The sequence below is a fragment of the Cheilinus undulatus genome, linkage group 1 (assembly GCF_018320785.1).
Source record: "Cheilinus undulatus linkage group 1, ASM1832078v1, whole genome shotgun sequence".
NCBI lineage: Eukaryota > Metazoa > Chordata > Actinopteri > Labriformes > Labridae > Cheilinus > Cheilinus undulatus.
The window spans coordinates 40,232,078-40,253,923 of record NC_054865.1 but is presented as its reverse complement, the minus strand read 5'-3'; the positions used below and the strand labels follow the sequence as shown (position 1 = coordinate 40,253,923).

At 37.2% G+C, this 21,846-nt stretch overlaps 3 protein-coding genes across 6 annotated transcripts in view; 2 read left to right on the top strand and 1 right to left on the bottom strand.

Annotated features, from left to right (window-relative positions):
• Positions 1-380: 380 nt before the first annotated feature.
• LOC121509472 (ATP synthase F(0) complex subunit C3, mitochondrial-like) lies at positions 381-3,711 on the bottom strand. Of its 4 annotated transcripts, none has more exons than XM_041786893.1 (5): positions 3,641-3,711; positions 3,255-3,350; positions 2,716-2,787; positions 1,206-1,405; positions 381-774 (listed from the first exon to the last, which is right to left on the bottom strand). In XM_041786893.1, the coding sequence occupies exons 2-5, from the start codon at positions 3,291-3,293 to the stop codon at positions 660-662; spliced, it is 426 nt and encodes a 141-aa protein (XP_041642827.1). In that variant the 5' UTR covers positions 3,294-3,350; positions 3,641-3,711; the 3' UTR covers positions 381-659. The 4 variants fall into 4 exon arrangements, with proteins under 4 accessions (XP_041642827.1, XP_041642835.1, XP_041642850.1 ...); XM_041786901.1 differs by having other exon boundaries at positions 3,255-3,347; positions 3,641-3,705; XM_041786916.1 differs by lacking the exon at positions 3,641-3,711 and adding an exon at positions 3,576-3,597 and having other exon boundaries at positions 3,255-3,347.
• A 3,353-nt stretch (positions 3,712-7,064) lies between these two features.
• Positions 7,065-10,157, top strand: rrad (Ras-related associated with diabetes). The gene is made up of 5 exons (XM_041794455.1): positions 7,065-7,159; positions 7,409-7,799; positions 8,462-8,535; positions 8,630-8,834; positions 9,219-10,157. The coding sequence occupies exons 2-5, from the start codon at positions 7,427-7,429 to the stop codon at positions 9,494-9,496; spliced, it is 930 nt and encodes a 309-aa protein (XP_041650389.1). The 5' UTR covers positions 7,065-7,159; positions 7,409-7,426; the 3' UTR covers positions 9,497-10,157.
• Positions 10,158-10,810: 653 nt separating this feature from the next.
• The window catches only part of cdh16 (cadherin 16, KSP-cadherin), a 56,563-nt gene continuing 45,527 nt past the window's right edge, over positions 10,811-21,846 (top strand). The window contains exons 1-5 of the mRNA XM_041794440.1: positions 10,811-10,882; positions 10,971-11,072; positions 17,503-17,637; positions 17,793-17,922; positions 20,809-20,967. Of these exons, the coding sequence (XP_041650374.1) occupies positions 10,811-10,882; positions 10,971-11,072; positions 17,503-17,637; positions 17,793-17,922; positions 20,809-20,967 (598 nt within the window). The remainder of the gene's footprint in view (positions 10,883-10,970; positions 11,073-17,502; positions 17,638-17,792; positions 17,923-20,808; positions 20,968-21,846) is intronic.

Here is a 21,846-nt window from a genome sequence, read left to right as displayed (position 1 = left end):
GAAAACATTTTTGACAAAGAAAGTTAACACAGAAATCTATAAACTATATTTCAGTCTCTATACAATGAGATCACTGTGAGCCAGTGCTGATTAAATAAACATTAGAACTTGTTAACCTCAGAATTCAAGTTAAATGTGTGTACCATTACATTAATTTTTAAATCTTAAAACTGTAACTGCTGTTGGTTTACCTGTTTCTCTCAAGCCTGTGATAATGATATGAACATCCAAAACAGAACCAATTGCTGGATGTACTTTTCCTGTAATGTAGCTACCAGTAGAAATAGCTCCACCCCCTTTTTGAATCTATATCCCTGCAGGAATAAACCCAAACGTATTATTACAAACAAATACATTTACAAATACTCAAACACACAGAGGAGAATTAACTTTTTACTGTTGTTGTAACTTCAATAGTTGTTAACAAAAACATTTGATTAAATATACAATATAATGGCAAAACCATCATTTAAAATGATTTTGGTTTTGCCAGAGTTCCATACATCTGTGGATTCACAATCTTTTGAGAGATTCCAGTGAACAAGAATAAGCATCACAATATGTTGACATTATCCTATCATTCAAGGGCATCTCAGACAGCTAATTCCTATTACCACGTGTCTCTTTACAAACTCTCCTTTTGTAAAGGCCTGCCTGGTTTACATGGCAAACAGGATAAGGAATGCAACCATCAGACAGAAAAGACCCATAGCTTCAGACAGAGCGAAGCCCAAGATGGCATAGGAGAAGAGCTGCTGCTTCAGAGATGGGTTCCTGTTGAGAAAGAGATGGGCAGATGAGACAAATTGGAGGTTTATGGTGATTAAAGTACAATTATAATGACATTTCAATAAGCATATAAACACAATGTTTTCTAAGTATTAACTTGATATATTTGATTTGTCAATAATGGCAAGACATTAAGTGGAATTTGTGGAATTTGTTAAACATTCAAAGCCATCATCACCTTTGTCACTTAAAGTTATATTTGAGTTTTTGCCATCTAATATTCAGAATAGAGTGTGCCATAATAAACCAGAAGCTACTGTTTGAAATAAGATATAACCACCCAGGCTGTTAAAATCAAAGACAGGACAAACTTTAAACTATTTGCTTTTTAAGTTACAATGCAGATCAACATAATGCTACATTTTAAACCTTGGCAGAAATGTTTGAAAGTAACCAGATTTCTTAGTAAAACTTACCTGGCATATCCAATAATAAGGCTACCGAACACGGTTCCGATTCCAGCCCCAGATCCAGCCACTCCCACAGTGGCAGCTCCTGCTCCAATGAACTTTGCAGCGGTGTCAATGTCACGGCTTACGGCGCTGGTCTGGAAAGCTCGCACTGCCAACTGCTGCTGGGGGGCCATGACACTCTGTGGTGCCAGAAGGGAGGCAGTCTGAAATACAGCCGTTAAGATGAGGTTAGTACAGAAAAAAATCACACTGTGACCTTAAACAGTTTATGCTGTATTTGGGAGTATTTTTTTTTTTTAAAACTTAGTTCTGAGTGTTTAGTCCTTTAATTTATTACAATCATACATCAGGGTTCATGCGAGTATTGTATTGTATTGCCTGCCAGTCTAAGTCAGTTGTTTCCTCCTTAGCTGCTGAGGTTTAACCTACAAAAATGTAGTATGGGTACAGTCAGTGCACTTTTCCCTAGATTACATATAGTAGCTATGAGGTTAAAACATTCTGTGTAGATAGTAGGTCATATTGCTTTGCTGATTCTGTACTGCACTGTTCCCATTCAAGGGTCTAGGACCCTCAGGGGTTGCAAGTCCTTATCTTCTCTGAGGTTGTCAAAATTTCGATATTACTAAAAACATGATGAAACACTTACTGGGTTAAAGAAAGGTTTTTTTGTGTAGAACAAATCTCTGTAGGCTAAACCTGCTGAGATTTTATCAATTTAAAAAAAATTTGAAATTGATGTTAAGTTTTGAGAGAAATGCACCTTTTCCCCCCATACAAGTCCTGAGAGAGCTCAGCTTTTCTTAGACATGAGTAGGGGTGCTCCAGGGATTAAGGGCTAGGAACCAATGCTCTACTATTTGTGCTTGCATGGATTTCTTAGGGCTGTGCAATTAACAACACATTTTGATTAAATCGCAATGTAGCCTACTGAACTTTTCAAATTGCAGAAGGTAATTTAATAGTTTTTTTAGTTTAATACTTTTTTTGCAGAAAAGACATTATGCTCATTGCTCTACACATCATCCAAAAATGTGAGTTTCAGTTCTTTTAGAATAGTTTTAAAGAAATCCTACTTTCCTTATTTTTTTGTATGCTTTTCTTGAGCAATCTGAGAACGACAAAACGATCGTTCTCTCTGCAAATCCAATTTGCAATATAAATCAAAATACCTGCAATTGCATATTGTTTTCAGAAATGTCCCGTCTCAGTTTAATCTAGTATTGTATTGGTTATAACATAAAAATACAGTTTTCCCAAATTGTTCTGCTCTATATTCTCTATTTAAAAACCTCACCCTACCAGTCTTATTGTTTATTTTTTGGAGACATGACAAATTTAATGTGAAATTAAATCACTTAATTTGCTGTTGCACTAAAAAGTTATAAAATACTGTCTAAAAGTAATGAGAGATTGTACATTAATGGAGCTATGATCGCTTAAGATGCCTCTTTTCTGCATGTTATCTCAAACTTTAAATCAGTTAATATTCTTGTTACAAATGGCAGCTTACCTCTGCTTTCCTGGCATCTGAGACTACTGCTGCAGAGAGCGGTCTGTACAGAACCCGTGATCCAGCACGGACCTGTACCATGAAACAAAAAAACAAAAGTATATATATTTAGAGAAGCAAGTTTTGCTCAGGATGCATATATTCAGGGGAGACAACAGTGAAGCATAAATCTAGAACTTTAATAACATCAGCTCTGTACATGCATGTATGTGCTTCTCAAATAACTTTCTGGTAAATACTTTACATTCAGATGACATTGATTAAGATGAGCATAGAAGCAGCAAACAAACGAGTTTTTGCTTGACAGTGCGCAAAAGAGGGACGTCCTTGCAGGTGAGAGCACTGGCTGACTTTAGCAGTGGGTCAAAGACTGCTAACTTTACAAACTTGAGTGCCAGTGTTTGCAGGCCACATTACTGCTGTTTAGACTTGAGCACACATTTAAGACTGTGGCAAACTTGAAGTCTTTCCCCATCAAAATGTAGGAACACTTAAAAAGTACATGCAAGCACCAGCACCATTCATTTATACAGACTTACCAGAGAGGGCGTGGAGACGAACTTAGCACAGGCATACATTATGAAGGGACGTAATGGTCAGGTCAACCTGATTAGCTGACGATATTTCAGAGTCTGCTGTCGGTAGAAAACAACACATAAAACACAACAACAATAAGTTGCAGTTTTATATCTCTGTTTATGTATAGCCAAATAAGAAAGTACAACGTGTGCATACTGGACACACACAACTAAGGTCAAGATTAGCAACAAACGGAACAATGTCGATAAAACAAGCTAGTTGAAAATTCAAACAAGCTGAATAGAGCTGTAGTCCATAAAGCTACAAAGGCAAGCACTTACACGGACGTGTCACAATTATTTATCTAACTCAAACACAGTTTGTGATAGAGGAGGTTAGCTCTTACCGGTTTGTAGTAGAGGTCGAAGACACGAGAAGCATGCGCATGCGCAGTGTCACGCTAAAGGTTTGACTTCCGGTTTAATGATGAAGTGTTCTTCTTTTTATGACCATGAGAGGGAGCAGTTGTCCATTCAGTGTCCTTCATGTCAGTACGGCATGTTCAGTTTCCAATAGAAGAGAAACAAAATCACTTTCTGTCAGAATGTCGTCTTACGTAGATGGGTTAAAAAACTAAAGTTTTTTTTACGTTTTGTCTTTAAAATAACTAATAATGAGATTTTTAATCTCCCAAGTATGATTACAGTGTATCTGTCGGGTCTTAGAGTAATAAAAGCTGATAAATCAATTTTTTGAAAAATTTAAAAGGGTATTAAAAAGGTATTACATTTTGCAATTTCAATTTTTATATTAATCTAAAAATGTTTGTTTTTCTGAGTTAGTTTTTTTTATGCTTAGTTTAAATCGCATATGTTATTCTTATGGAAATGTGTCAGGTCTAATGTAATTCTGCCTTTTGGGGCATTTTTGTGAGATTATTTCAACTTTTATTTCCTCTGCCATGTGATGTCCAATCTAAATGTCTTACTGTCTCATCATAGTTAGGCTTTTAATTTGGTAGTGAACATAAGTCTGTGTCGTTCTGTCAAATCTGAACTTGTGTTTTTAGCTTCCATGCACAACTTTAGCCACTCCTGAAAAATAAATGAGAATGCTAATCAGTGAAATGCCTTTTAGAAGAGTTTGCATGTTCTCCCTGTGCATCTGTGGTATCTCTCCCCAGGCACTCTGGCTTCCTCCCACCACCAAAGACATGCTTCTTAGAGTAGTTGGTGACTGTAAATTGTTCGTAGTTGTGAATGTGAGTGTGCCTGGTTGGCTTCAGTCTTTGGTACTCAGCCTCAACAGGGACATAGGCTGAGTAAGGTGTGTCTGCCCTGAGCATCATCTGAGGCTGGTGATGTCTGTTGAGGCTGATGAGATGAAAAAGCTGATCAAACTGCAAAGACTACAGTTGACTGGATGACAGCTGAAGATGTTGTCTGAGGCTGGGATGAAGATGGTGATGGATGGAACTCAGAGACTTGGTAATGATGGAGGGTAACATGCAGTGATGGCATGAATGAACAGGTGAAGGAGAAAGCCACATTTAGAAATAACTGTAGTGACATGATAGGCTAATAATGAGAAGGGGAGCGCTGCATTTCAATGTTAATTCTGACAGCTATTTTTCATTTTAGTCTTAGTTTTTGTTTTTAAATTAAATGCCTATTAGTTTTGATCACATTTAGTCATTTGCACCCTTTATAGTTAAAGTCTAGTTGACAAAAACTTAAAAATGTTTTGTCCAGTTTTGGTCAATTAAAGGTGCACACATTTTAGTCTTTACTTTTGGTAAAAATATTTATTCTCTAGCCTCTGGTACCAAATGATGATAGTGCACATCAGTGGTTCCCAACCTTTTTTTCCTAAGGGCCTCCCTGACTGACTTCCAAGAAAAAGCTACCCCCAGGTCCCAGTTAGAAAAATAAAACATCAGTTTTAATCCAAACATAACAGGCCTATAGACGCTTGTTCTTGAAAAAAAAAAATGTATGTAGAAACTATCTACATTATGACAGTGTATAACGGCCACCCTAGAAAAAAACAAGGGTATCTGTTAATTTTAAACTAAATAACTTAAAAATCTCAAGCTTAAAAGTCATTTATTCACAAGAATATTTTATCACTTTAAAAGCCACATATGTATGTAAACCAAAACTTTGTAAAGTCAAAAAGTTGACTATCCAGCCACTGTTTCCAGTTTAGTTTCTTGTAAATTTTTGACTTTACAATGTTGTAAATTTATGATTTTAAAAACTTGATCTCTGCTTTCTACAGCTGAATGATAAAAGAGCTACATATACATTGCATTTTGAAAGATTCACCCACTGCGAGGAAAATCTGATCCTGAATGTCCGCCGAAAACTAAATTGCATTTAAGTCTTGTTCAGGCTTCTTTACTTCTTTACTTTTCCTGAGTTTTAGTCATCAAAGATCATTTTTAGCTAATCTTCCTCATTAAGAAATAGAGACTAACATTTTTAGTCATAGCTTAAGTCGATGAAATTAACGCTGGTGCATTTGGATAGATGTGGCCTGGTGATGAGCGCTTGCAACAAAGTATGAGAATGAACACCAGCATGCAGAATATGTAGTCCTCCTGCAGGAAATGTTGCCTTAGCTAAATAATAAGTAAAATTAAACACACTGGTAAAATTGTCATATGTTTCAGTTCAGTGAAGAAACAAGGGGAGACTTTGTAGCTTTGATACACATAATTTTTTCCTCATTTCCATGCTGATCCATCCACCCTTCCTTTATAAATAAAAAGCACAAATGACAACTTTGAGGACAAATAAGTTCATTAGAACCAACTGTAATGTCTGACAAGAAGCCACATGGTGGCAGCAGCACACTATCTGGATTCAGGGACATGAACAAAAATCAACATCTGCATGCAGAGCACTACTGAGTGCTAGGTGTATACTGTGTGTGAAAATGCCTGTAAAATGCTAGAAGAGACATAAAATAATGCAACAGTAAAATAGAGGCTGGCTTGGTATTTCTTAGTATTTTGAAGGCTAAAGTCTAAATAATAAAATGAATGCACTTTTTATTATTCTACAACTGCATGGATCAGTAAACTAAGATGTTACTAGGAGGCCTAAAAGCCAGGTTTGGATCACCTTGTGTTTACAGGAATAGTGGTTTTGTGGGTCCTGGTTTCAGTAAGATGCCTGCTGCTAACTGATTGAACTATGAGTGAAATTGTGAAGAACTCTGATGTGTTTTACTTCCAAAATGTCATTGTTCTGTTATGATGCTTTAAATAAACTCTTTATGTGACAGTGATCAGCAGAATCAGCAACAAAGCAGGTCATACTGCTTTTCCTTTTAAGTCTGTTTAATATGGTCATGCTGTCCACGTTAAATCAAATCACCTTTATTTTGTTTGATTCTACCAAAGACATCCACTCTATCTTGACACTGACATTGAGGTCTTGCAGGGCAGTCATCTCACCAAGCTTCCATCTGGTCTTTGCATTACGCCCCCATTCTCCTTCACATCCTGCATCAAACGGATGCCCTTTGACCGTCTCTAAATGTGTCTTATATATTCATATTAAATATTTATATCACGCTAGCTTTAAGTGGGCTTTCCCTCTTCAAGGATTCATCTCTCTGGCTGCCCACGCAGAGGTACACGCTCCATTTGGCGATGCGGAAGGGAGATTCCTCAGCCCTTCCAGTCATACACCCCCTCCTCTGTGTGATGTTACCCTTACGCACCACTATTATAAACGGAGACGTGATTCTCTGGGGCGAATCCCTGCCGACGTCACTCTCAGTCCCATATAAATAGACAGAGCGAGCAGTGGCTGTGGTCAGACTTGAGCAAAAGCGCTTTTTCAGCTACGACTACGATTGAATCTGAGGATTAGCCGATTGGATTGCCTTCGTTGGATTTTATTCCCACAGACGAGTAAGTTTTTACTGAGGAGACTTTTTACGCTTTAAATTTTGTGCTTTTATTTTGTTAACTTGTGGTCAGGTCAGGTCAGCACTTCGGGATAAAATGATTTTAATGTCAGTCTGTACGCTTATGTTTTAATTCTAAAACGTGATTTGCACTGATAATCGTTTTCATTGGAGTATTTTTGTGGAATACATTCAGACTTTACGCGTTTTTTACATTGGTTCCCAAATTTACGCATGTCCCATCTATCCACAGACCCTCACTAGAAGCACAATGACTTTGAACAAAGGTGACAAATTGCGAAACATGGACAAGAGAAGAGGAAGCATGCCGTTCCCCATGAATCTACCGAACCTACACCGGAGAAGCATGCCCGTGGACGACCGGGACCTGCGCGCCACGATGCCACAGACTGGTCAGACGGACGAGCTGTCCAACCTCCTGCGCTGCACGTCCTACTCCCCCACCGAGCAGCACCGAGGCAGCTGCGCGTCCGACTCCTCTGACTCTGTCATCTCCACCGGCAGCGAGGCGGAGTCCCAGGTGTACAAGGTGGTTCTCCTTGGGGAGCACGGAGTCGGCAAGTCCAGCCTGGCACGCGTCTTTGGAGGAGTTGAGGATGCTGGTCACGACTGCGATGAACCAGGTAAATGGTGATGCCGAGGAGGATGAGTCATCAACACTAGCAACCCACGTCCACACTCAATATATTCATTTAAGATGCATGTGATAATTAGGGATGTCAGAGGTTAATGAAATCATCTTTAAAAATGCACATTTTTATTGCCTTACTGTTAAATGATGAGGTTCAGATCTGAAATATTGGGCATTGTATGTCAACTTGCCTCTTTTTCTTAACCTTTAAGCATAGTATGACTCCAGAAATAAAACATATTTGAAAAGGTATCTTATATATGATATGGAAGCTATTGCAGCCTTACTAAGTCTCATATTAGTGCGTGAGAACAAAAGATAAATTGACAATCTATAAAGTACATCTGATGGAATAGAAAAGCAAACAGGGTTCTTATCATTGCACGCAGGAGAGTACATGCATTGATTATTGCTATTTCCATCTGCAGAGAGGTACCAGCTCTGCACTCAGTACTACAGCTATCAGAAAAAATTACAGTCGCTTTATCTGAAGGGAGAAAAAGGCTGCTGATGGCTTTCTAACAGACTACAAAAAGGCAAAAACATGCCAAAATCAGTGTGGGAAACAAACAACAACAAACATGGCAGTTCAGAAAAAAAGATGCTTTACTCCTTTCTGTCATCGTAACATAACATTTTTATTTTTCTCTTCAGGAAACACTTATGACAGATGTATCCTTGTAGATGAAGAAGAGGCATCAATCATGCTGTACGACATCTGGGAACAGGTGAGTCCTTTCATGCGACACTGATTCATGGATGTAAAATGAGTACGAAACATCTGATTTGATGTCTGATGCTAAATTTGTGTCTCTCCTGCAGGATAACAGCCAGTGGCTGAAAGAACAGTGCATGAGGATGGGGGACGCCTACATTATTGTGTATTCAGTGACAGACAAATCGAGCTTCGAGAAGGCCTCAGAGCTGCGGATTCAGCTACGCCGGGCCAGGCAGTCAGAGAACATTCCCATAATCCTTGTGGGCAATAAGAGTGACCTGGTGCGGTCCAGAGAGGTGTCTGTAGATGGTAAGTCAACACGTTAAGCTTACTTCCATAGATAGTTGATTAATGTTAAAACTGAAAGGCAGTGTAGTGTCTTTAATATCTATAATTTGAGCCTAAAAGCGATGTTTGAGTCATTACATGTTCAAATCTGACATTGATGGTTCAGCTTGAGTAGCCCCTCCCCCACCCCCACCCCCCTCTCCAACATTAATTGCTCAAGCTCAGGGCAGGTCTTGGTTCAGATTGCTCTGCAAACTGGAGCTATATGAAAAAATGTAAAACTATTCTTACTTACTTTCTGTTGGATAGGGTTTCCATTTTAATTTTGACACCTTAATTGACTCAGTTTTTCTTGATCCATTTCAATCCAAATTGCTAATTTTCCTTTCTCTCTCTGTGTTGCAGAGGGAAGTGCCTGCGCCGTCGTCTTTGACTGCAAGTTCATCGAGACCTCTGCCTCACTCCATCACAACGTTCAGGATCTATTCGAGGGCATTGTCAGACAGATTCGCTTGAGGAAAGACAGCAAGGAGGAGAATGCACGTCGTATGGCCAACTGCAGACGCAGAGAGAGCATCGGCAAGAAGGCCAAACGGTTTCTGGGCCGCATGGTCGCACGCAAGAACAAGAAGATGGCTTTCAGGCAGAAATCAAAGTCCTGCCATGACCTTACGGTTCTCTGAGGAAGAGACTGGGACAGATGGACAATTTTTTTTCTTTGGCCTCTAAAGACCAGACGCTGTGTGTGTGTTTTAACACTAACCCTAAAGGACTAATAGAGCTGTACAGGAATATATTTTTTATTTTTTAGACACCTACCAAAAGAAAAGAGAGGACTTGATAAGAATTGTATCATTACCGTTATAATGGTGATAACCTGCATGATGCTTTGCAGTCATCATTATTTAATTTGATATTATTTTATTTTATTGTCCGCCTTAAAAATGTTGCTGTTGCTGTTGCTGTGGATTTGTAAATCCACAAAGGCTTGTTTTTTTTCTAATGAGTTGCCTTGCTGTTGGGTCATTGTTTTAGCCCCTCTATCAGAGGGGATTGATGTACATACTATAACATGCATAACATACATCTCATTATCCTAAAAGATGCAGTAAACATCACAGTGCTAGGCCATTTGGAGTCATGATTACTTGAAGCGTGGTACGCAGGTTCGTGCCTCAGCCAAGTTACTGAGGACTAGTCAAAAAATGAAAGAAAACTTCTGTTTTTCTATAAAAAATGGAATCCAGGTTGTGAATGTATGAGTAAAGCAATAAGTTATTTTAGTCTCGTGAACTTTGAAATGAGTTGGAAATTCTTTGTTTACGTTGATTTCCTTTTTCAATAAAATGTTAAAACAAAATCTTCCCTGTGGTTTTTCCTGAAGCAAAGTGTTTGACAGAATGGGACAGAAAAAAACTTAACAGATGCTGTTGAGGTGATTTACATCTGCATGAATATTCATTTGATGGTATCAGTGGAATGGAACCTCACTGGCCATTGGTTTTACAGGCAGGAAACAAGGTAGTTAAGCATGTTTATCCGAGAGCGTTAACCATTAATCCACCAAAGGAGTACAAGAACGCAATTTTTCCACCCAATTTAAACTCCTCTCACACCTCTCAGAGGGAGCACACGGTTCATTTGGAGAAGGTAAGACTCAAAAACTTTTGTCTTAAATGGAAGAAGAGTTTAAGATGTGAGACTGCTTGACATATTAAGCCTTAGCTTTAGTTTTTGTCTTTATATGCTGTTTTGTTGGGATTGTTAATCCAAACTATGTTGTGAAATTTTAGACACTTTTTTGGAGTAGTTGCACTCTGGACTGTTATTTAGGTCTAGCTAAAGCCACAGATGTTGCCTTAATGGCATTGAAGGTGGTCAAAGTGCTCAGTGTTGGATATGTAAAACTGAAATCTGTATGAAAGAATTCCACGGTGGTGAATGAGTAACAAAGTAGAAATTGTTTTGACTGTTAGTCTGAGGACATGTGGTTTAAAATGTGCCACATTTTACAGGGACTCATGGCTGACAGAGAAGCTCCTACGCCAATGCTCACCACAGTTATTATAGTAAGACCTTTTCATTCCTTTTAACATCTACAACGAAATCCATTTGGTTTACTGTCTCACTGATGTGTGTGTAATTTTTCTTTTTCAGTTTGTGATATTTTGCACATTTGCACCCACATGTTTCGGCACAAACGTTAAAATTGGTGTCCCGGAAAACTACGATGGTATTTTCCCATGGTATCTAGCCAAGGTAAGGCACTTCAGTTCAGTTTAATGTGAGAAGTACTCTAATTCATCTGTAGTATTTTGATAAGATGTGCGATTCTTAGAAATGCACTGTTTTTGACTAAATAATGTTCAGAGCGAGTAAACACAACTGGAAACCTTCGAAATTTAACAGTAGAGTAGGAGTTTTATTCCTTTAGCCTCCTCAGACCCTGCAGGTACATATGAGAACATTAATTTTGGCTTCCTACCACCTACTGATAAATACTGCAAGTATATTTTTGAGGTTATTGTCTTAAATTTCAATCTAGGTGTAAGTGAACATTATTTGGGATATGTTTGTATATTCTGAGTATTTGCTTTAATTTTGCTTTTTTATTTCAAGGGGCGTGTACATTGAAAAGTGTAAGGTCTTTTATTTGAAAATTAGGGAACTAATTTGTAAATATTTCAGAATTTGATCTGAAATTTTATGGAATTTTTTAGGATGTTTTGGGGAATATTTATTAAACATTTTTAATGTTTTTTCTGTGGCATTTTTGGTGAGTTTTATTGGAAATTTTGGGCAATCTGATTGGATGTTTTGGGGAATATGTTTGAAATGTTCCATAATTTTTTTCATGGTATTTTTGGGGGAATTTATTCATGAATTTTGGTGGATTTGATTGGAAATTTTTGGCATTCTGTTTTGATGATTTGTGAAATATGTTTATGCATATTCATAATTTTGCCATGATATTTTGGAGACATTTATTTGTAAATTTGGATGAAATTTGCTATGATATTATGTGGATATTTTTGGAAAATTTTGGGGAATTTGATAGGAAATATTTCATATTTTTTATATGGTTCCAGGGGAATTTATTTGTAAATTTTAGGGAATTTGGACATTTTAAGCAATCTGTTAGGATGATTTGGGATATCTATTTCAGTATATCCATAATTTTGCCATGATATTTTAGAGGAATTTATTTGTAAATTTAGATAGAATTTGCTTTGATATTTTGAAGGAATTTGAAGGATAATTTTCAAAAATTTTAATGGATTATTTTGGGGTTTTACTGAAATTTCTGTGGAGTGCTTGAGGAAATTTTATTTAAAAAAACGAATGTTTAAGAAATTTCACATACACTTTTGGTAATGTCTTGGAAATTTTAGGGACTTTAAAAACGTATTCTTCATGAAAATTACTCCCTACAAGTAAAAAATATTGATTTTGTCTTGTGCAGTAAGATGAACCTATTGTCCTTAGACATCATTTTTGGTAAAAAGTACTTCCTTATCAGGTCCTACACATCCCAAATATGTTGGAGGAACTTAAAATGCATTCCAAACAAAAGATACTTTTTCTAAAAAAACAAAGAAAAAAATGTTTTCTGTTATATGTAAGCACATATAACCGTTATAAAGGTCTTCTTCTTGTGTGTAGTGTGGAATTAACAAAGACATCCTCAGTGCTGAAGTTACATGTTGTATGAAAACATCTGCAGTGTGTTCAGCATGTTGGTCCTTCAGCTTAACTGTCAGAAAATAAATCCATATTGAGAGCCAGGACTGCATAGCTCTTTACCATCTGCTCTTTAGGCTGAAGATGTATGAGCACGCTGTCGTCATCGCTACACTATAATTGGCCTTGCACTGATGCAGGCAGCTTTGTTCATGCATGCCACTCTGACATCCTCTGGATTGTGAACGAGTATGTGGCTCCTTGATTGGTTGCATTGTGACGTCATCACATCTTGTATGACACATAGTCATATTTTCGTTCTTTGTGTCATTATCACTTGAAATAGCATGTTAATGGACAGAATGGGGGTGTTTGATAATAACAGCTCTTAGTAGATGGAGAGGGCATCATAATTGCAGGAGTGAGATTTGTTCAAGGTAAAAGCACTTCATGATCAGAGCTGCACTTCTGTGTTCTTCTATATGCTTTCTTGATGATTAATTAAGTAAAAAATCTAACAAAGAACAAAAGAGCAAAGATCTTACTCATCTTGTGTGTAAGCATCCAAATGCCCTTTAAATGAAGATGCTGGGATCTTCAGATACTTTTTCCTTTAAAAGGACATTCGTGCACATTGTGATTATTGTGTACTCTGTAACCAAGGCAATGCACTTCGAATCCAAATGACTATAATTTGGTCAGCATAGATGAGGCAAGGGCAGTGGCAAAAAAAAGGAAATATAGCTTTATACCTTATGTCTCTTGTGTTCAACAAATGTCTTAAAAGACAAGGGGAGCAGTTAAAAATAGGTGCAGGCAAGAAAAGTCTATAACGGTTTTTATCACCAAATGAAAACAGCTGGCTTTAAACGCTGTGATTATTTAAGTTTTAGTGATAGTGAGATATTTTTTTAACATATTCCAAACTAAAATCAAAAGAATGTTGTTGCGTCTTACTTTTCAGCTTCCCTTATCTGTCTGTGGCTCATCTCTGAGCCCATCTAATCCTGTGGAAATCTTAAACCCTAAAAATGGTCACAGATATGAGATTTAATTTTTAAACAGGTCAGTGAAATCCTAAAACAGCTGGCCACTGTGGTATTAGCAGATCTTATTCAAACAAAAGTTCACAGTGTTTTTGTTGGGGATTATTCTCTGCTGTGGATTTATACACATCTAATGTGCTATTTAAAGTAAAAAAAAAAAAAAACAACATTTCTAGAGCTTAATTTTTCTTTTTTAAAGGCAGGCGGGAGACAAAGTAGAGAGGGATTTTTATTGAAACCCTTTAAAGTCCTAAAAAATTTCTCTCTCCCTGTCAGCGAGGCCGAGACGGAAAGCCCGTTGTATGCACCAGTTGTTGAAGCAGTCCACTGTGAAATGTCCTGTGCGTTCACAGATAACAATTTCCTCAAAGTGAAATAACTGTAGCCAGTGGGCGAGTAACCACGTTTTTTTTTCTTATGAGAAATGGAACAAGGTTTGAGGCTGTGAACACCAGAAAACACCCTTGTATAGCAGCCACTACATTTAAGATTTCCTTTACTGCCTTTCAAAGTAAGAGCCTCACAGTTACACAGTAGAATAAATATATGCTGCATCCAGCTATGTACATACTCATACTTTATATATTAGAGCTGTCAGCATTAACCGCCTAAGACCTGAGCTGTGGTTCTGGAATGCATTTTTAGTTTTATACATTCATTTGGGATCAGAGGACCTGATAAGTCTAAAAGTTCAACCTAATCGTTGAACAGGAATTCAGTTTGACCAAAACTGATGTCCGCAAATCTCCTAGAAGTCTTATTTCTGCAGAAAATACATCAATGGATCGAATATAGAGCACATGTTTTGGCTGTATGTCAGCTACTTGGTCAGTTTTTGAGGGTCTTCAGTCAGAAAGAAATGGTGTCAGTCACTAAGAGAGATATGGTGGATTAATTTTGATGATGGATCACAGAGACTTGTGAGCACCAGGCTTTAGCAAAATTTCACCAAAAGTTTTTTCCAAAATCCATACAAATACCCCCAAATTTCAAAGACATTACCCAAAAATCTGGCAAACTCTTAAATATACAGTGCTTAACAAATTTATTAGACCACCTGTCGTATTTGTCTCAGAGACCATCCAGCATCATGAAGTGCTTTAACACAGACTCTTTCATTTTCAGTGAGCTCTCCACATTTTACCATTTTGAACAGGAATGAGGAATTTCAAACTGAATTCGCCTTTTTATACCCAAATTTGAGCCGGCTCACTGGGCTTCTCTGAGAAGTTAGAAATGAATCAAGCATAACATTCAACCACTAAAGCAATTTTTTCTCTTCAGGAATGCAAGTAAATAACTATAATTTGACATATTAATCGAGAAATAATAATGTGCTTTCCTATTTTTTCAGTTTTTTTGTAAATCAGTAAATGTGAAAATTCATGTATAACAATAATAATTGTATTTTAGCATTAAAAATATCATTTGGGTTAAAGAGCTTCTACATATTGGTGTATTAACCATTGCAGAAACATAAAAAATGATTTTGGTAATTACCAATGCTGTTAATTTAGGGCAGCTATGGCATAAACCTTACTTTGGGTGGTGGTCTAATAAATTTAAGCACTGTATATTTGTAAAGTATCCCATGAAAGTACACAAAAATTTCTTCAAAAATTCCTCAAATATTTTAGTGAAACTTTATCATAAAGCCAATAAAAATTCCCAAAATTCCATTTAAATTCCTGAAAAATTTCAAGCAAATTGCCGTTTCAAAGCAAATTACCCTACCAATTTCTATGAATTCCCAAATATCTGCAAATATTTTTCCTCAAAATTTCATGAAAAAGATGGAAAATTCCCCAGAACATTAAAAAATACTTGAAATGTATGAATATTTATGAAGATTTCAAAGGACACCCTTTTAAATTTCCAGTCAGATTCCCCAAAATGTGCAAATAAATTTCCCAAATGTGTATAAAATGCCTGATAATGCACAAACAAATTTCCTAAATTTCCACAAAAATAACAACAAATTGTAAACTGAATTTTCCCCAAAACGTCTTATCAAATCCTCCAATAGGATCCTCCAGTAAAACAAACATACCATATCTCTCAAAAAATCATAAGAATACTTGAAAATTTCCAAATGCTCCAAAATATACTAACAAATCAGGTGAAGATTTCCATGAAATTCCTGAAAATTTCATAGCAAATTCTCCCAAAATTTCAGGCAAAACACTTCTACTTCAATTGACATTCTGGACAATTATCTAAATTAATTTTAACCATGTAGTAGGAAAGCCAATATGTCTTGTTCTCATATAGACAAGCAGGGTCTCAGGAGGTTAATGCATTGATGTTGATTAATCAGGTTTATCATCAGTGCATCATTTGTTTCTATTTATATATTGTATATATTTCTATTACTTTGGCTGACCTACTGTGACATGCTTCTGCAGCAACAGTGATGTAAAATAAGTACACCACTGCTACTTGAAATGTCACATTTCACTTTAAAAAAGTCACAGACAACTCAGTGGGCAAGTCAAAGGTCATCTGCACTTTGTGTTATCAATTTTTCACCTTTTTCTGGTCCCTTATTTCTTTATAAATCCATAGCAAGTTCCTTTGACTGTGGTTAAGTTTGTGTCATAATCTATCCAAAGTTCATTATTTGATTTCAAAATAAAAGCAGGTCAGTATCCAAATTCAGTTACCCTTAGTTTAAATTCAATTAATCCAAAACAGTTTTAAGTGCAAAATGGTGAAATTTCAAATGTGGCAGAAGGGAGATTAATAGCCATTAACTACAGAAATCGTGAGATTGATTGCAATTAAAATGTGTAATTATTTGACAGGCCCCAGTATTTATGATGACATATAGGCCTAAACCCACATGTAACAGGAATACATATATCAGTTGATAAAAATAGAACATTACTGCAGACATCACATTGTGTTAACCATTTAAACAGCACCCATGATGCACACATAGCATCCACATGTACTTTTCACATGTTGAAACATAAAACAAATGGCAGCATATATGTGTAATCACATAAACATCCATCCATCACTTGTACATGTGCACACATCGCCCTGCATTATACATGCACTCGACCATATGCAACCATTACTGCACAGACATCCACACATTCACATTCATTCATTCATAACTTTATGTGTACTTTATTTATTCTTGAAAGGACACTGGGTTTAACCATTTACTATGATATCAAGATTAATAACACGTTAAATCATCAACACAATTTTTCTATTCTGTACATTAAAATGATCATAAATAGCAAGCACACACAGTCAAGAGAAATCAAAGAGAGATTATGGTTTTATTTTTGATGATTTGTGGTGAAATAGCTGCTAAATATAACCTGTCCTATGAGCTATGATGGCTGAAAACATTTTCTTTTTGCAGCTGAACCTAGAGGGATAAATAAAATGCCCATGTTAATGGCAGTGTCCGTAATAATGAGAGAACATGTCAACTAGCACAATGGTGTTGCACCCTGATGTGTTTTTAATAGCTTTTTAGACAACAATACAGGTGCAGTAGCCTGGCAACACATACTGTAGAGTACTTGTTCTGTGGAGCGAGTCAGTGTTAGTTTTCGTCTTTTTACAGGAATTTTTGACTAATTAAGAAATATATACAATACCCCCATTCGTCATCACATACAGAGTCGTATTCAAAGCACCGCCTTCCACATGTAACAATCTTCATTTTATTCTCAGCCGGTATAAAAAAAAACAGTCTGTGTGTCTTAACTGTTCTTCATTTTGTGCTGTTTTAATAATATTTTGTTGTCCTTAGTTTGGAGTGGTTTAAGTGAATCTCAAATGGACTTGGTGGCTAAATACAGGTTGAAAACAAATCACAGATGGCAGCAGTAACTGCCATGCTGCTACAGTCCTCCCACTCTTTATTGTTTGTATGTAAGGCTGGCTTTCAAACAGGAAAACAAACTGATGTTTTATGTATTTTCTCTTGTTGTGTTCAGCTCCACGGCCTGCCGGGTAATTACAGTGATCTGGTGGTAACAGGGGACGATGAAGGGATATTTGGAGTGGACGCTCAGTTTCTGTATGCTCTGAAACCACTGGACAGAGAAAAACAACCGTCCTACTCTCTGCAGGTAGCATATTGTGTGGTGCCACATCATTTATAGTCGTAATAACAATTTCCCATTAGTCACTTTTCCAATAAAAACACATGTTGGAAAAACAAATTGGTTTGTGTATTGCAGAGTGGTTATTTTAAGGCTGTGTTTGGGTGTGTGTGTACTTTTAGGTGGCCTTCAGAACATCAGTGCATCGTCAGAGCTTCAACGTCGAAGTGTGTGTCATCGACAAGAACGACAATGTCCCCACTTTTTTAGAGATGAGCATGAGAGGCAGCGTGCAGCTCGGCCTTCTCAAAGGTAAAAGAAGTTTGAGCTGGTATGTGAACCTTATTGAACAACATTTTACAGTCTGGGCAAAAATCGTCAGTCTGGTTACACAGAATGTAAAACTTTATTCAATTTAGCGCAAACCATTGAGAAGACATCAAATCTTAACATGGCTTTTAATGACACAGAAAACTGGATTCAGGTACCTTATGATAGCACTATAAAAGACCTCTTCAGACTGTCACTATGCTTTGCATGCACCGGCTCACAAAACTCCAAGATTATTTAATTTGAATGAATTTATTTGCTCTGTTTTTGGAACAGAAGGACAATAAAGCATTCCCTTTTTTGTGTTTTTCTCAGGTTGCAAACTGATGCTACAGTTGAAAGACTTCAGGCCTCACAGCTGACAATGCATATTAGAGGAAAGTTCCAGAGGGGATAGACATCACTGCAGCACTCCACTGATCTGGCTTATGTGGCTAGAAGCCTTTCATATGTTTTTCACTGAGGAGAGGCTTCCACCTAGCCACTCTGCCATAAAGCCTAAATCAGTGGAGGGCTGCAGTGATGGTTGTCTTTCTGGAACTTCATCCCATCACAGGATCTCTGGAGCTCAGTCAGGTTCCAGGTCACTTCTCTTACTAAGGCCCTTCTCCCCTGATTTCTCAGTTTGGCCGGGTGACCAGCTCTTGGAAGAGTACTTGCTGAGAGTTATGGAGGCCACTGTGTTCCTGGGAACTTTCAGTGCAGCGGAATTTTTTTTCCCCCGATCTGTGGCATGCATCAATTCTGTCTCTGAGCTCTGCAAGCAGTTCCTTCGACCTCATGGCTTGGGTTTTACTCTGATATGCATTGTCAGCTATGAGACCTTCTATAGTCGTCTAGAGTCGTGTGCCTCTCCATGTGTCCAGTCAATTTAATTTACCACAGGTGGACTCCAATCAAGGTGTAGAAACATCTCAACAAAGATCCAAACAAATGAGAGAAACATGAGCTGAAATAACAGTGTTGTTGCAAAGGCTCTGAATACTAATGTCAGTGTAATTATTTTAGTTTTTTCACTTTGTCATTGAGGTACTGAGTGTAGATTAATAAGAATAAAAATGTTTCTTTTTTTAAACTGTAGCATCAGGCTGCAATATGTGGAAAACAAAAAAGTGATGGGGGCCAGAATACTTTCTGAATGCACTGTATAAACTTATATCATAGGTGAAGAACATAAAACTACATATTTGAGTTGCTCACCTTTAGCGGCTAATTGAATAAAGTGTTAAAGTTGTTAGTGCATGTACCACATATCACCAAATATGAAAAGAAGCCGGCAAGTTAGTTCTGTCAATAATCTTGAGGGCAATGGGTCACACCTAACATGCATCTTAATCAAATCATATGACTCACATCCTCCTAAATTAGTGAACTATTTAAGCTGCAAGATTTCCAGTCTCTTTCTCTGCTGCAATCGCCTGCTGCCTGGAAAGCACTGTGCTCTCGCCTTCAACCCCCCCTTCACCCCAGCATCCACCTGTTGGCTCCGACTGGGGGTTTTAACTGTTATCTTATCACTCCTCAAATTCTATATGTAAAATCTGTGAGGAGTGAATAAGTTGGAATAAGATTATTGGCTGAAATACACCTGTGTAAATCAGTCATAATCAGTCCAGTTTTGTCTTCTTTGTTCTTATTTTCTGAAAGGGTTACTCTTAAAGTCCAACTCCCAAACAGTTTAAAACAAAGTAGCATTAAACTAAATTTTATGTTTTGTTTTGTTTTGTTTTTTGTCTTGTTGAATCAAGGATTTTTCATGACTTCACTCTAAAAATGTTGGTACAGTGATAAAGGGTAGAGAAAAGTATTTCCCCTTAAAGTTTTTTTTTTTTTTTTTGCATATTTGTCACACTTTCAGATCATCACACAAATTTTGATATTGGACAAGGATAACCTTAGCAAATTCAGAATGCAGTTTTTAAATGATGACTTTATCAAGGGAAAAAAGCCATCCAAACCTACCTGGCCTCATGTAAAAAAGTCATCGCCCCCCTAAAGCTAATAACTGGCTGTGCCACCCTTGGCACAGCCAGCGGCAACAACTGCAAGCAAATATTTGTGATAACTTGCAATGAGTCCTTCACATTGCTTTGGAGGAATTTTGTATATTTTAGCATGTTCTTCTCCCATACATTTATGTTTTTTTGTTATCTTAACTGTTGATTATAGCTAGTAATTGAATTGTTCTTGTCACTGACTCTCACTGAATGGGGCATACATCTTATTCAGTGTTCAAAGAGAAAGAAACTCAATAAAATTTGAATTGTTAACAGTGAAAACCTATATACTGTAGTCTACTTCTTCCAAAAAAAGGAAAATTCACCGAATGGACTTGACAAGGGAAATGATAAAGAATTGAATCAATAAAAAGATTTGATAATAGCATCAATCTCAATAGAAACTGATCAATTCCCATTCCTAATCTAAATCAGATTTAAGTCTGAACTTGGACTAGGCCTCTCCAAAACCTTTGTTTTTATCTTTTTAAACCATTTAGAGGTGGACTTGCATGTGTAACAGGATGCACAGCTTCCAAAAAGTTCAACTTTTGTCTGGTCAGTCAACTGAATATTTTCCCCAAAGCCACGTGGATCATCTAAGTGTTTTTTTTAGCAAATGTGAGATGAGCCTTTGAAACATTTTAGTGTGACAAATGTGCTAAAAAAGAGAGAAGTAAGGAAAGGGGCTATACTTTTTCATGGCAACCCTGCTGGTGTGGCGTATGTTTTGTGCTTCTAGATCAATGCCGCCAATGATCCATCCTTCTCCGCCTAAATTGAAAGAGCTTATGTGCTCTGGCTTTGTGTAGGGAGACTTCTGTGAAACAGAGGTCAATATTTTTGATTCTGTACCACCTGTGTCCCTCAGGGATCCCATTCATGCAGGTGCAGGCTCTGGACCGTGATGACCGTAACACTCCCCATGCTGAGCTGCGCTTCAGCCTCCTGGAGCAGACACCCAGGATCCCCTCCAGTCAAATGTTCTTCATCGACTCCATCTCAGGAGAGGTTTCACTCACAGAGGAAGGTCAGTTCCACCCAGTCTCTTAAATCTGGGAGACCTGATACTTGGTTTGTCCCCAAAGGAAGGTTTTCTTACAGTCGACTTCATGACCTTTGATATGGGAACACAAGCTGTGCAATTTCTCTCATACACTTTTCCTCAAATGTTGCACGTTTGAACAAGCTTCTTGTTTACTGAACCACAAGTCTTGCTTTCATTTCCCATTTGTTTTAAATAACATTGCCACAATGATAGATACAGCCCAGTAGCATCCTGCAATAAATTGACCCCAGCCAGCAGATAACAAGACACTGCAACACAACAATGTCTGAAACATGTTCAGAATAACTTTTCATTACATGGTTTGACTGCGAGTCCTGACAAGTTTATTCATATTAGTTATGCTGGTCACATTTCTGAAAATAAAAACTTTACAGGAACCCTTATCAAAATGATTGTTTTTGATAATTTTATCTGGGAAATTAAAGGCGCACTGTATAAAATTGGGGAATATTAGCAACATTTGACAGTCAGATTCTAAATTGCTATATTCACTTCCTGTGTTAATTGTGGCAACTGGCAGAATCTAAAAAATGGTGTTTCTGTTATGTTAAACATGCAAGATTAAAAACCAAGATGGTGTACTCCATGGAGGGGACCCTCTCTTTGTATGAATAAATGCTCATTCTAAGTTAATAAAATGAAACAATGTGATAGAATCAGTGGATTAAACCCTAACTTAGCAGACCTATTATATATACAGTGCCTATAAGAAATATTTCTTTCCTATTGATTTTATAAATCAATCATGGGCAATATAATTTTTTGAAAAAAAAAAAACAACAAAAAAACCTCAGTTTAATGTCATAGTCAAAATAGATTTCTGCAAAATATTGTTAATTG

What these genes read in the sequence shown, in the direction of transcription:
- LOC121509472 (XM_041786893.1), bottom strand. Translation starts at nt 3,293, where the DNA reads ATGTATGCCTGTGCTAAGTTCGTCTCCACGCCCTCTCTG. An exon ending in TCGTCTCCACGCCCTCTCTG is followed by an intron (nt 2,788 to 3,254) that starts GTAAGTCTGTAT and finishes TTCATGGTACAG; the next exon opens with GTCCGTGCTGGATCACGGGT. An exon ending in CAGATGCCAGGAAAGCAGAG is followed by an intron (nt 1,406 to 2,715) that starts GTAAGCTGCCAT and finishes GCTGTATTTCAG; the next exon opens with ACTGCCTCCCTTCTGGCACC.
- rrad (XM_041794455.1), top strand. Translation starts at nt 7,427, where the DNA reads ATGACTTTGAACAAAGGTGACAAATTGCGAAACATGGACAAGAGAAGA. An exon ending in TCACGACTGCGATGAACCAG is followed by an intron (nt 7,800 to 8,461) that starts GTAAATGGTGAT and finishes TTTTCTCTTCAG; the next exon opens with GAAACACTTATGACAGATGT. An exon ending in TGTACGACATCTGGGAACAG is followed by an intron (nt 8,536 to 8,629) that starts GTGAGTCCTTTC and finishes TCTCTCCTGCAG; the next exon opens with GATAACAGCCAGTGGCTGAA.